The sequence below is a fragment of the Ranitomeya imitator genome, chromosome 9 (genome assembly GCF_032444005.1).
Source record: "Ranitomeya imitator isolate aRanImi1 chromosome 9, aRanImi1.pri, whole genome shotgun sequence".
NCBI lineage: Eukaryota > Metazoa > Chordata > Amphibia > Anura > Dendrobatidae > Ranitomeya > Ranitomeya imitator.
The window spans coordinates 115,665,135-115,680,425 of NC_091290.1; the positions used below are offsets into that span (position 1 = coordinate 115,665,135).

The following is a 15,291-nucleotide window of genomic DNA, read 5'->3' on the forward strand; positions in this document are numbered from 1 at the left end:
TTACAATTTTTCCAAATTTGTTTTCACCTCTTAAAGAAAAATACCATACATGTCTGGTATCTGCGTACACGGACTGACCTGGAGAATCATATTTCCTGGTTAGTTTTACCATATAGAAAACCTGGTAAATTAAAAAAAAAAATAATAAATTGTGGAATTGTACTTGTTTTGCAATTTCAGCGCATTTTAAATTTTTTTTACTGCCTTGACATGATAAAAGGAATGATGTCATTCAAAAATACCACTGTGAATCGGGGTCACAATGTTTTATCCTGTAAAATAAACGACATTTTTTCCCATCATTAAAATAAATTATCGTTAAAATGTGATAGTCCTCGTGCCTACAGGATCATCGCCAAGTAGGTTTCTCCGTCTTTTCTTTGCAAACTTAAAAGATAGAAATATGAAAAAGTAATTGTTCCGCAGGTTTTGCAATTCCTTTTGTCTCTTTGTCTTTTCTTCCCAACATGCCTCCCTTTATCTTGCCTCTCTCTTTGTCTTTCTTTGCATCCAAGTATAATTTATTTATTAATTTATTTTTTGTGCTTTTTTTATTTTGAAAAATAAACAGAAAAACAAGAAATGTAAAAAAAAAATAATAGTTTCATTCTAAAAGCCTCATTTAAATAATTTTTTTCAAATTCTCTTTAATGAAGGGAAGCATCTCAAATTGAAAGAAGTTGTGCATTGGAAATTCTTTGATAACTTTATTTCCATTTTTTAGTGAACGGGCTATTTTTTTTATGTTGACATAATAAGTTGTTCTTTTATTATGTATCAGGCTTAGGCTGCGTTAAGATTCTGCCCCTGGACATTGACATTAATGACAGTTTCTGCAGATATAGATCAAGCTCATATTCAGGATCGCACTTTTAGAAAAATTTTTTCTTTTCTCTGTAAAAGGAAGAGATGCATGTAAATTGACATATTATCCATATCTGCTGACCACTTGCCACCAGTGGTCAGAATTTGCTCTTATTTTAATCCCGCTTCTCACTTTAGTATGCCATTTTTTATTTTTTTTAAATCCGCCATACAGTTCTAGAGACATGGGCCTTTTTAGTTAGTGCTAATCTCTACATTTTTACCGAAGGGTCGCGGCTCACAGGGTAATAATGCAGAGAATTGTATGTAATGACTTGGATAAGAATAATTAACCAGAGCCAGCATGGGTTTGTAGGAAACAAGTCATGCCAGACTAATCTAATTTTCTTCTATGATGGAATCACTGACTGGGTGAAATAAGGAAATGCGGTAAATATATTATATCATATATAGCTTTTGTATCTCACATCATCCTTATTGAAAAAATGACCAAGTAAGGGATTGACAAGGCTACTGTTAGGTGGATTCATAACTGGCTCAGTGATCGTACTCAAGAGTGGTATTAAATGGTTGCACATCCACTTGGAAGAGGGTTTGAAGTGGGGTACCACAAGGCTTGGTCCTGGCCCCAGTGTTGTTCAACATTTTTATAAATGATCTAGATAAGGAAATTGAAGATAGACTAAGCAAATTTGCATACAATGCAAAGCTGGGAGGGATGGCTAGCACTAGAGAAGATAGAGAAAGGATTCAGGAGGAACTAGATAAGCTTGAATAATGGACAGTGACTAATAGAATGGTATTTAACAGGGAGAAATGCAAGATTCGACATCTGGGCAACAAAAAACAAAATTACATCTACAGAATGGGAGGAATAGAACTAAGCAACAGCACATGTGAAAAAAACTTGGGTATGCTAATAGATCACAAACTGCACATGAGTCAACAATGAGATGCAGCAGAAAAAAAGGCAAACACAGTACGAGGGTATTAAGAGAAGCATAGAGTCTAGATCACGTGAAGTAGTTATCCCCCTCTACTCCTCCTTGGTCAGGCCACATCTGGAATACAGTGTCCAGTTCTGGGAACATTTAAAAAAATACATTGAAAAACTGGAGCAATTTTAGAGAAGAGCAACCAGAATGATGAGCGGGCTGCAAACTACGTCCTACAAGAAACGGTTAAAGGATCTGGGAATGTTTAGCTTGCAAAAAAGAATGCTAAGAGAAGAACTAATAGCGGTCTACAAATATCTCAAGGGCTGTCACACTATAGAGGGATCATCGTTATTCTCATTTGCACATGGAAACACGATGGAATGGAATGAAACTGAAAGGGAGAAGATACAGATTAGATAATATAAAAAACTTTTGACAATGAGGGTGATCAATGAACGGAACAGGGTGCCGCCAGAGATGTCGAGTTCTCCTTCAATGGAAGTCTTCAAACAGAGGCTGGACAGACATCTGTCTGAGATGGTTTAGCGAATCTTGCATTGAGCAGGGGGTTGGACATGATGACCCTTGAGGTCCCTTCCAACTCTAACATTCTATGATTCTATGACACGCCCCAGAGGATCCTGTGAGCCACACCCCTTTGTGAATATCATAAAAGAAAAAGCAGAATACTAGGGGGAAGAGCAAAACTGTGCACTTTTGACCTGATGACCTATAAAGTGGTTGCCCATTACCGTATATATTTGACTTATCCTAATGCATTTTTTTTTTGTCATTCACTTGAATGGGAAATAAACTGAAGCAAATAAACTCGGCAGAGGCCTGTAAGTAGTGTAATGAGCTGCAGTGTTCTGTTTCATACATTTTTTACTTCATACATTTTTTACAGATATCAGCTTATCAATGAGAGTGTTGGGTGTCAGACTCCCACCGATCTCATTGATGTTCTACCCTGTGGATGGGTCATCAGTATGTAAGTCCTAAATAACCATTTTGACCATTTATAGCATATTTGCATGCTATACCATATCTATATGCTAGATGCACCTATTTTGTGCACACTTGCTTGACAATTTTCAGAATTTCGCGCACGATCTGTCTCTCTTCAATATGTAGAACCTGCATTGACCTCTTTAAAAAGAACATTATCTGTTGTTTATATCATTAGAAACAAAATGAGTAAAACTGCAATTTTCACAATGGCCACTAGGGTTTTTTTTCTTCCTTTTAGGAAGCGTTTTCAGCAGACTCATTATCAGCAGAGGCAGGATTACAATGACTGATAATCACAATAGGTGATGTCACACCTGACCCTGCACGCTCAAAATACAAAAGTTAGGGTCTGAGTCAGTTCTTTGCATCTAATGTACGTGTGGTGTTTAAGTCTAAGTCGTGTTTTGTTTTTTTGAAAAACTAAAAAAGCTCCAAAAATTGGAGGATCTCTTTAAAAAATATTTTTCACAATGAAGGTTTCCGTGTGTCAGAGCCACAATATTTTCTTCTTCTTACATTTACTTTAAACATATGGAAAATCCTTCCATTTTTGCATCCGATCGTTCGGTTAGTCTGTCCTTATTAATCTCTCATGCGCCTCCTTTATAGGGTTTTGCAGGATTCCTTCAGCCATTAATATGATATTAAATTTACAGGGAGGGGAGCTATGAAATTTTAGGGCTGTCAATTATAAAATAATGATATAATTTCCCGACTTATATGACCGCATTAACTCTTTGATTTATACAAGCGGCTATGGAATATGTCCCGATCGGGTGCTGATCTGTTTTGCTGTTTGATTGACAGGCAAGTTGCCAGGGAAACGCGTTTCATCTAGCACTCTGCGTTTAAAACGAACTCGCAAACATTTGGCCCCCGGCCACTCATTTTAAGACGGCTTCTCCTATTTTGTCCCTGTGTCAAAAGTCACTTTGCAGGAATAAATAACGCCCCGCAGCCATTCTCAGAAAACCTTGTATATGCAGGGAGATAGATTGGTTCTCGCCAGCAAATAAAGTAAAGATAAATTGGCGGCACGGTTTCACCTCTTTACCCTCACTTGGCCCTTGGACTGATTTCAGTCACTAAAGAGAGTGCTGAAGGGAACGTGTATACAGCATTTCCAAAGCTATAATTCTGTGCTGGGAGGTCGTTCGTCTTTGAATAGTTACAGAAGCTGATGGCAATAATAAAATAATACGCCAAGGCGACCTAAGACACCTTCAACACCGTGCGGCGTCACATCAACAGGACAAAGTGACAGTTTTCTTACTCACTCTTGTGCAGCCGGATAAGGACAAGCTCTACTTGTCTACTGCTCTGAAAAAAGGAAGGGAACATAAGCCACACATCAGATGTCGAAGAGAGAAGACTCAAGATGAGAACCAAATGATGAATCAATGGAAACCATAGTCAACTAAATGACTGATCAATGGTAACCAAAGTCATGAACATAGTCAACCAAATGACTGATCAATGGAAACCCAAGTCATGAACATAGTCAACCAAATGACGTATCAATGGAAACCAAAATCATGAACATAGTCAACCAAATGACGGATCAATGGAAACCCAAGTCATGAACATAGTCAACCAAATGACGTATCAATGGAAACCAAAATCATGAACATAGTCAACCAAATGACGGATCAATGGAATCCAAAGTCATGAACATAGTCAACCAAATGACGGATCAATGGAAACCAAAGTCATGAACATAGTCAACCAAATGACGGATCAATGGAAACCAAAGTCATCAACATAGTCAACCAAATGACTGATCAATGGAAACCAAAGTCATCAACATAGTCAACCAAATGACTGATCAATGGAAACCAAAGTCATCAACATAGTCAACCAAATGACTGATCAATGGAAACCAAAGTCATGAACATAGTCAACCAAATGACTGATCAATGGAAACCAAAGTCATGAACATAGTCAACCAAATGACGGATCAATGGAAACCAAAGTCATGAACCTAGTCAACCAAATGACGGATCAATGGAAACCAAAGTCATGAACATAGTCAACCAAATGACTGATCAATGGAAACCAAAGTCATGAACATAGTCAACCAAATGACTGATCAATGGAAACCAAAGTCATGAACACAGTCAACCAAATGACTGATCAATGGAAACCAAATTCATGAACATAGTCAACCAAATGACGGATCAATGGAAACCAAAGTCATGAACATAGTCAACCAAATGACGGATCAATGGAAACCAAAGTCATGAACATAGTCAACCAAATGACGGATCAATGGTAACTAAAGTCATGAACATAGTCAACCAAATGACGGATCAATGGAAACCCAAGTCATGAACATAGTCAACCAAATGACGGATCAATGGAAACCAAAGTCATGAACATAGTCAACCAAATGATGGATCAATGGAAACCAAAGTCATGAACAAAGTCAACCAAATGACTGATCAATGGAAACCAAAGTCATGAACATAGTCAACCAAATGACTGATCAATGGAAACCAAAGTCATGAACATAGTCAACCAAATGACTGATCAATGGAAACCAAAGTAATTCAAATTTCCCCAAAAATCTAAGTAAAAAAAAAAACATGGGCACATGCTATTTAGCAACTCTTAATGGGACCCAATAGAAAGTATGGCCCCATTTGCCTGTATGCATTCCTGTCAACATCTTGACATCATGCTGGTGAGATGCCGGAAGATGTCCTAGAGGATCGAGGCAACAGTGGTCAGTCTTTGGCACCACTTGGCATTTTCAGATGCATAATGTCCCTTGAGGATCTCAGCTGGATTCCGTTCTGGGGATCGTGAGCGCCAGTCAACGACAGTGGTATAACTACAGTGGATGCAGAGGCTGCAGCCACACCCAGGCCCTGGAGCTCAAGAAGCCCCTAAGGTCCCTCACTTTGGCCCATATGAAAAGATTGCTATTGAATGATGGTGAGATTTAGGGGCCGTCTTATAGATTTTCCATTGGGCCCAACGAGCTTCAAGTTATGCCACTCGTCAACGGCATGATTTCTTTTGTCATGTAGGACTTGCCTACTTATCCTGGCATCGACCTGCACCAGGAGAAACTCTGAGAACATCGTAAGGTCTGGCAATGCCTCTGACGATTTGTAAGTCATCATTTTGCTGGGACTGATCTGTGACAGCAAAGGACTGACCTGGGCAAAACCCCAATGGTAGTTTTGGGGGCGTTCCTGCTGGGGCTTAATTAATTCTTTACTATATATCAAATATTTTCATCATGTTTGGAGCAGGGTGAGGTACTGAATCGGCACCATACCCTGCAGATGTTGGGTGTACTTTATACAGATAACCTTTGAAATGCCACCATCGAAAATTGCAGCTAAAATTAAGTTCCTTGTCAAAAAAACTAAATGTCACAGTGCGCAAGTTAAACAATGGGGGAATCAGTGTAAATTTTTGGGCTGAAAAAAACAAAAGCAAAAATGAATTGCAGTGCTATATGTACTTCAAAGTAGTGGCACAAAGAATGCTGCAGAGCACTATATGGGGCATCTGTGCAGCATCTATGGGGCACAATGAACGCTGCAGAGCACTATATGGGGCATCTGTGCAGCATCTATGGGGCACAATGAACGCTGCAGATCACTATATGGGGCATCTGTGCAGCATCTATGGGGCACAATGAACGCTGCAGAGCACTATATGGGGCATCTGTGCAGCATCTATGGGGCACAATGAACGCTGCAGAGCACTATATGGGACATCTGTGCAGCATCTATGGGGCACAATGAACGGTGCAGAGCAATATATGGGGCATCTGTGCAGCATCTATGGGGCACAATGAACGCTGCAGAGCACTATAAGGGGCATCTGTGCAGCATCTATGGGGCACAATGAATGCTGCAGAGCAATATATGGGGCATCTGTGCAGCATCTATGGGGCACAATGAACGCTGCAGAGCACTATATTGGGCATCTGTGCAGCATCTATGGGGCACAATGAACGCTGCAGAGCACTATATGGGGCATCTGTGCAGCATCTATGGGGCACAATGAACGCTGCAGAGCACTATATGGGGCATCTGTGCAGCATCTATGGGGCACAATGAACGCTGCAGAGCAATATATGGGGCATCTGTGCAGCATCTATGGGGCACAATGAACGCTGCAGAGCACTATATGGGTCATCTGTGCAGCATCTATGGGGCACAATGAACGCTGCAGAGCACTATGGGACATCTGTGCAGCATCTATGGGGCACAATGAACGCTGCAGAGCACTATATGGGGCATCTGTGCAGCATCTATGGGGCAATATGAACGGTGCAGAGCACTGTATGGGGCACAGATATTGGGCAAAAATGAGCGGTGCAGAGCACTATATGGGGCATCTGTGCAGCATCTATGGGGCACAATGAACACTACAGAGCACTGTATGGGGCATCTGTGCAGCATCTATGGGGCACAATGAACGCTGCAGAGCACTATATGGGGCATCTGTGCAGCATCTATGGGGCACAATGAACGCTGCAGAGCACTATATGGGGCATCTGTGCAGCATCTATGGGGCACAATGAACGCTGCAGAGCACTATATGGGGCATCTGTGCAGCATCTATGGGGCACAATGAACGCTGCAGAGCAATATATGGGGCATCTGTGCAGCATCTATGGGGCAATATGAACGGTGCAGAGCACTGTATGGGGCACAGATATTGGGCAAAAATGAACGGTGCAGAGCATATATGGGGCACAGATATGGGGCAATATGAACGGTGCAGAGCACTATATGGGGCATCTGTGCAGCATCTATGGGGCACAATGAACGCTGCAGAGCACTATATGGGGCATCTGTGCAGCATCTATGGGGCACAATGAACGCTGCAAAGCACTATATGGGGCATCTGTGCAGCATCTATGGGGCACAATGAACGCTGCAGAGCACTATATGGGGCATCTGTGCAGCATCTATGGGGCACAATGAACGCTGCAGAGCACTATATGGGGCATCTGTGCAGCATCTATGGGGCACAATGAACGCTGCAGAGCACTATATGGGGCCCCACCTTCAACACCGTGCGGCGTCACATCAACAGGACAAAGTGACAGTTTTCTTACTCACTCTTGTGTAGCCGGATAAGGACAAGCTCTACTTGTCTACTGCTCTGAAAAAAGGAAGGGAACATAAGCCACACATCAGATGTCGAAGAGAGAAGACTCAAGATGAGAACCAAATGATGAATCAATGGAAACCATAGTCAACTAAATGACTGATCAATGGTAACCAAAGTCATGAACATAGTCAACCAAATGACAGATCAATGGAAACCCAAGTCATGAACATAGTCAACCAAATGACGTATCAATGGAAACCCAAGTCATGAACATAGTCAACCAAATGACGTATCAATGGAAACCAAAATCATGAACATAGTCAACCAAATGACGGATCAATGGAAACCCAAGTCATGAACATAGTCAACCAAATGACGTATCAATGGAAACCAAAATCATGAACATAGTCAACCAAATGACGGATCAATGGAATCCAAAGTCATGAACATAGTCAACCAAATGACGGATCAATGGAAACCAAAGTCATGAACATAGTCAACCAAATGACTGATCAATGGAAACCAAAGTCATGAACATAGTCAACCAAATGACGGATCAATGGAAACCAAAGTCATGAACCTAGTCAACCAAATGACGGATCAATGGAAACCAAAGTCATGAACATAGTCAACCAAATGACTGATCAATGGAAACCAAAGTCATGAACATAGTCAACCAAATGACTGATCAATGGAAACCAAAGTCATGAACACAGTCAACCAAATGACTGATCAATGGAAACCAAATTCATGAACATAGTCAACCAAATGACGGATCAATGGAAACCAAAGTCATGAACATAGTCAACCAAATGACGGATCAATGGAAACCAAAGTCATGAACATAGTCAACCAAATGACGGATCAATGGTAACTAAAGTCATGAACATAGTCAACCAAATGACGGATCAATGGAAACCCAAGTCATGAACATAGTCAACCAAATGACGGATCAATGGAAACCAAAGTCATGAACATAGTCAACCAAATGACTGATCAATGGAAACCAAAGTCATGAACATAGTCAACCAAATGACTGATCAATGGAAACCAAAGTAATTCAAATTTCCCCAAAAATCTAAGTAAAAAAAAAAACATGGGCACATGCTATTTAGCAACTCTTAATGGGACCCAATAGAAAGTATGGCCCCATTTGCCTGTATGCATTCCTGTCAACATCTTGACATCATGCTGGTGAGATGCCGGAAGATGTCCTAGAGGATCGAGGCAACAGTGGTCAGTCTTTGGCACCACTTGGCATTTTCAGATGCATAATGTCCCTTGAGGATCTCAGCTGGATTCCGTTCTGGGGATCGTGAGCGCCAGTCAACGACAGTGGTATAACTACAGTGGATGCAGAGGCTGCAGCCACACCCAGGCCCTGGAGCTCAAGAAGCCCCTAAGGTCCCTCACTTTGGCCCATATGAAAAGATTGCTATTGAATGATGGTGAGATTTAGGGGCCGTCTTATAGATTTTCCATTGGGCCCAACGAGCTTCAAGTTATGCCACTCGTCAACGGCATGATTTCTTTTGCCTACTTATCCTGGCATCGACCTGCACCAGGAGAAACTCTGAGAACATCGTAAGGTCTGGCAATGCCTCTGACGATTTGTAAGTCATCATTTTGCTGGGACTGATCTGTGACAGCAAAGGACTGACCTGGGCAAAACCCCAATGGTAGTTTTGGGGGCGTTCCTGCTGGGGCTTAATTAATTCTTTACTATATATCAAATATTTTCATCATGTTTGGAGCAGGGTGAGGTACTGAATCGGCACCATACCCTGCAGATGTTGGGTGTACTTTATACAGATAACCTTTGAAATGCCACCATCGAAAATTGCAGCTAAAATTAAGTTCCTTGTCAAAAAAACTAAATGTCACAGTGCGCAAGTTAAACAATGGGGGAATCAGTGTAAATTTTTGGGCTGAAAAAAACAAAAGCAAAAATGAATTGCAGTGCTATATGTACTTCAAAGTAGTGCAATGGAAAAATGCAACTTGTTTTACAAAAGTCCAAAGCAAGTCATGACTGTCTGAATACATTGCCGTTAAAGCGAGAAAAAAAATGTTAAATCTTATGTGTCAGTGCTGCCACTTCATGTTGTGTCGTGTCACGCATCATGGCTGTTGCATAACCATGAGTTTACGCTTTGATTTGTAACTAGATGTCTATGATTGATTTCCATGTTCTGCTTTCCTATTGATCCTTCTATAGATAACCTCAACACAACTCATCAACACTGTGTACTTGCTGGCTCCGAGCCGCGGTTCAGCTCCACGCACAGAGCAGCTGAGGTATGCTATTTGCGTTATATTGTTCTGTGTGATAGACCTTAAAAGGATTTTCTGTGATAATGTTTTCTTTAAAGGGATCCTGTCAGGTCAACCAAGCCTCACAAACTGCCATCAGTACCGTTTACATACTTAATCCTGCATCCCAAGAATGCTCCTGGTTTTATTGCCCTCTTCCTGCAAATCACCTTGGGTAGTGTGAGCAAGCGGCATCTATTTGTCAGGGGAATCTGGCACAATAATCTTTAATGTACCCCGGAGCGTGATTCCTCTTCAATTGCCAAATTATTTCAGTAGTGCTTGTTCCCTGAGCATGAAAACACTTCCTTCCACAACATGTGCAAGACTTCCTTCCTTTCTGATCATGCTCAAGACATCCTTCCTTTCTGATAATTTTCAAGACTTCTTTCCTCTCTGAGCATGCTCAAGACTGCCTTACTCCCCTGAGCATGCTCAAGACTTCCTTCCCTTCTGAGCATGCTCAAGACTTCTTTCCTCTCTGAGCATGCTCAAGACTGCCTTACTCCCCTGAGCATGTGCAAGGCTTCCTTACTCCCTGAGCATGCACAAGGCTTTTTTATGCCCTGAGTATGCGCAAGGTTTCCATATGACCTGAGTTTGCGCAAGACTTCCTTACTCCTTGAGCATGTGCAAGGATTCCTTTCTCCCTGAGCATGCACAAGGCTTCCTTACTCCCTGATTGTGCGCAAGACTTCCTTACTCCCTGAGTATGCGCAAGACTTCCTTATTTCCTGAACATACGCAAGGCTTCCATATTCCCTGAGCATGCTCAAGGCTTGCTTACTCACAGAGCATGCTCAAGGCTTGCTTACTCACTGAGCATGCTCAAGGCTTGCTTACTCACTGAGCATGCTCAAGGCTTCCTTGTTCCCTGAGCACGCGCAATGCTTCCTTGTTCCCTGAGCACGCGCAATGCTTCCTTACTCCCTGAGCATGCGCAAGGCTTCCTTACTCCCTAAGCATGAACAAGGCTTCCTTACTCCCTGAGCGTGCACAAGGCTTCCTTATTCCCTGAACATGCGCAAGACTTCTTCCCTATGCATGCACAATGAAGCCGGGTATACTGCGTACTGGCTCCATTGGCGCATTGCGCATGCTAAAGGAGGAAAGAAATCTTGCACATTCTTGGGGAGGAAGAATGTATGGCACATGTGCACTTCTCAAGTGACTTTATAAGTGTAAGTGAAAAGGATGTCAATCACGCCCTTAGGCTCAGTGAATGTAAATCACGCTCTTGCTGAATAGTCGCCCTCACGCGCCCCTGTCTAGTCAAGGTAATTTGTATATGCAAAGGACGACAGTAAAAGTTGATGTGTGCACCGATAGCTATTGTTTGGTCTATCTGGGGCATTACTGGTATGTAGGATTAATTATCTGGATGGTAGCCGGGACTGTGAGGTTTGGAGGACCTTAGAGAGTTCGTAACAAAATGGCTGCTAGATATAACACATCCTCTTCAATTACAGTGTATGAAATTGATATTACATGCACGCTCAGAAGAGCGGAGCGTTCGCGTGTTTGGGAGCGAGAATGGGGAAATGGCTAGATTAGGTCATAGCCCAATCCAGAATCCACATAATCATACCGGATAAGGTGTAGACTTGTTTGATGGCCTGAGACATGCCTGTGCACACCAGGCTAGGAATGGAGCTATAGTGGGGGCCATATTGAATGTCTCACAAGGGATTTACAAACATGGGCCTGTATTATCTTCCATCATGTCTTTATGCCGCCCCAGAAGAGCAGTTTTCAGTAGATTTTCTTTCTTTTGAAGAAGCCAGTGGTACAACATATATCTTTAGTCATGTAGTAAAGATCACGGGTCAGATATTGACTTGTTTACTTCCAGTAAGTGGCAGTAGAGAGGCAGCGTTGTTTCCTCTCAAGCAGAGCTAATTTGCATACTTCCTTCCCAGGGAGCATTGCCAGACCTGTAAATATGTCAGTTTTCAGTTTCCACAAGGAGAAACAGTACACCTAGTATACAGGTATACAGGTACATAGATACAGACAGTCACTTATATAGGACCTTGGCTTTGCTTCAGAAATCAATACTAATTTTGTTCTTTTGCTGGTCAATATATTTCAGTGCTCCACCGGTACTTTCAGTTATATACAGACAAGGTGTAAAAGGGCTCTGGAGAACCTGTATGTGGCACCTGAGTGCGGAGAGACAAAGCTGCGGTCTCTAAAGGTGGACGTTTTACAACAAACCGAAGAGATCCACAATGAGGTAAGTGTTATACAGGGGCACAACTGTAACAGGTGCTGTTTTTGCAATTGTCTAAACGGTCCCTTTGGTCCATGTTATAAAAAAACACTACTATTACAGGCCTATGATAGTCAGGTGCCTTGTTGGAGATTTTACATTGGGTCTACACCTTCAAATTTCGACACTGGTGGTATGGTTAGGATAAGGTTGGTATGGTCAAGGTATGTGGTATGGTTGGGGTGAGGTGGTATGATGAAGTTAGGCTAGGTTCACATTTGTGGCTTTGGACGCAGCGTCGTGGACGCAACGCACGACGCACGAAAGACGCAAGTAGAACGCATGCATTTTTGACGCATGCGTTCAACCCTTTTTTAATATATAGGGTCTTTTCATTTTCTCTATTTTTAAAGTAAAGAACGCATGCGTCCTACAACGCACAACAACGCAAGTACTTGCGTCTTCTGCGTTGCCAATACACTTCAATGGAGGTTTTGAAGTTTCGGCGACGCAAATACAACGCAAGTGCGACGCAAGCGTTTTTTAAAAATTTTGGACGCAGAAAAAATGCAACATGTTGCGTTTGCAACGCACTGCCAGGTGCGTCGAAAGGACGCATGCGTCACAAAACGCACCGAAACGCATGAAAACAAACGCACATGCGTCCCCAATGTTAAAGATAGGGAAGCATGACGCGTGCGTTGTTTTGCGGCGACGCCGCTGTGTCCAAAGCCGCAAATGTGAACGTACCCTTACTGTATGTATATGGTTGGTGTGAGGTTGGTATGGTGAAGGCATGTGGTATGGTTGGGGTAAAGTTGCTATGGTCAAGGCATGTGGTATGGTTGGGGTGAGGTTGGTATGGTCAAGGTATGTGGTATGGTTGGTATGGTCAAGGTATGTGGTATTGTTGGGTTAAGGTTGGTTTGGTCAAGGTATGTGGTATTGTTGGGTTAAGGTTGGTATGGTCAAGGTATGTGGTTTGGTTCGGTTAAGGTTGGTATGGTCAAGGTATGGTTGAGTTAAGGTTGGTATGGTCAAAATATGTGGTATGGTTGGGATAAGGTTGGTATGGTCAAAGTATGTGGTATGGTTGGGGTGAGGTTGATGTGGTCAAGGTATGTAGTATGGTTGATGTAAGGTTGAGAAAGCGGCACTTTGGAGCCGCGAAACGCGCGTCGGGGCGCTTTCTTTCTTCCGGGGGGACCCTTCCTCTGCATCCCTGGTAGGTGAGCCTCTCCACCATGTTTATGTGTCTTTTTGTTTTGGCGTAATATGCGCAATAGTGGTATTATTGGCTGCTATATATGTTCATTGATGGACTTCATCACAGTGCCTGTCACTTGGCTGTGCACTGTATACTATTCTTAGCCTAGTACCACTATTTATAACCTAGTTGTTTAAGGCATAGGTGTGGTTAGGCCCTTCAGTATCTATCTACTATTTTGGGCTTTTCTCTCTGCCCCTTATTTTTCCATTGTCATACGCTATATGGGATGTGCAGGGGTTGGCTCCTCCCCCCCTGTGCTTGACTGGATTGCACCTTATACAGAATCATGTTTGTATTTTATCTTTTTGTATACTAATAAAGACGTGTCTATTTCATTATATTTAGACTGTATGCTCCTTTTTTTCTCCTGTTTAATATAAATGTTTATATGGAGCTTGTAGGTCTGATCCGGGGGCACCTTTATGGTTGCATGGTGTGACCCGGACCAGCACTATGATATTGGGATCTCTAATAATTATTTTTTGATGTAAGGTTGGTACGGTCAAGGTATGTGGTATAGTTGGGGTAAGTCGGTATAGTCAAGGTACTGGTATGGTTGGGGGTAAGGTTGGTACGGTCAAGGTATGTGACTTCTATGGAAATGTTTTCCAATCATGCTCTGTGCAGAAGTCATTGTGCAGAGAGAAGGAGGAGGGGAGCTGTGACTATCACCCATTGTGAATGGTGAATCCAGTGCTCTCATCGCTGCTGTTTAACCTTTTAAATGTCGCTGTAATTCTGAATGGCTTGCTTGCCAGTGAACTTGTGCGCAGGTTTTCATCAGCCCCCCTCCCTAACCCCATCGTGATGCAATCATGGTAGCCAGTGGGCTAACACAGAAGCTGGGGGCACCGTGGCTTCCATTTCAGTCAGCCTATGAGGCTACAAATGAGAGCATTAAATGCACTATACACTGCAATAAGGAATATATACACCAAAAGATGGTAAAAGATCACAGGTTGGTGTCCCCTATGGGGACTAAGAATGAAGTAAAAATAAAAAAAAATTTAAAAAGCGAAAAAAAAGTATAAACAGTTTTAAATCACCACATTCTTGCCCACTCGAAACGAAAGAAATTAAATAATTTTAAATAAGAAACATATTATTTTACGTTGTTTCTGTAAAATCTATCAAAATAGAAAAATATTTCAACTCTGCAATAAACAGCAAAAAAAGGTAACAACCAAAATTGCCGTTGTATGGACCCCATAATGGTCCCAATGAAAAACTACACCTCATTTTACAAAAAAACTTCTCCCCTGAACTACATTAACAGACCAATAAAAAAAAGTTAAAGGTCGCAAAAACTTATGACACAAAGGAGCTTTTTTTTTGTTTGTTTTTTACATGGATCTGATTTATTTTTTTTAGAGCCACTAAAAATATTTTTTTTTTAAATGTTCGATTTTGCCATAATAGTTCTTCAGGTCAATATTACTGAATAATGAGCGCTACGAAAACTAAATCTAAAAAAAAAAAAAATAATGGCAGAATTGCGAGGTTTTTTTTCTGCCCATTTTACACCACGTGGAATCATTTTCCCATTTGTGGTACATTATATGGTGAGAATAAATTGTGTCATTCAAAACTGCAACAAGTTCTACGTAAAAAAATGTTGAGGAGAAAAAAAAAAATATGAC

The 15,291-nt window shown here is 41.7% G+C and overlaps 1 protein-coding gene across 2 annotated transcripts in view; it reads left to right on the forward strand.

Annotated features, from left to right (window-relative positions):
- The window catches only part of FTO (FTO alpha-ketoglutarate dependent dioxygenase), a 299,722-nt gene that overhangs the window by 31,040 nt on the left and 253,391 nt on the right, over positions 1–15,291 (forward strand). For both annotated transcript variants that reach the window (XM_069738571.1, XM_069738572.1), the window contains exons 5-6: positions 10,075–10,154; positions 12,262–12,405. In XM_069738571.1, the coding sequence (XP_069594672.1) occupies positions 10,075–10,154; positions 12,262–12,405 (224 nt within the window). The remainder of the gene's footprint in view (positions 1–10,074; positions 10,155–12,261; positions 12,406–15,291) is intronic.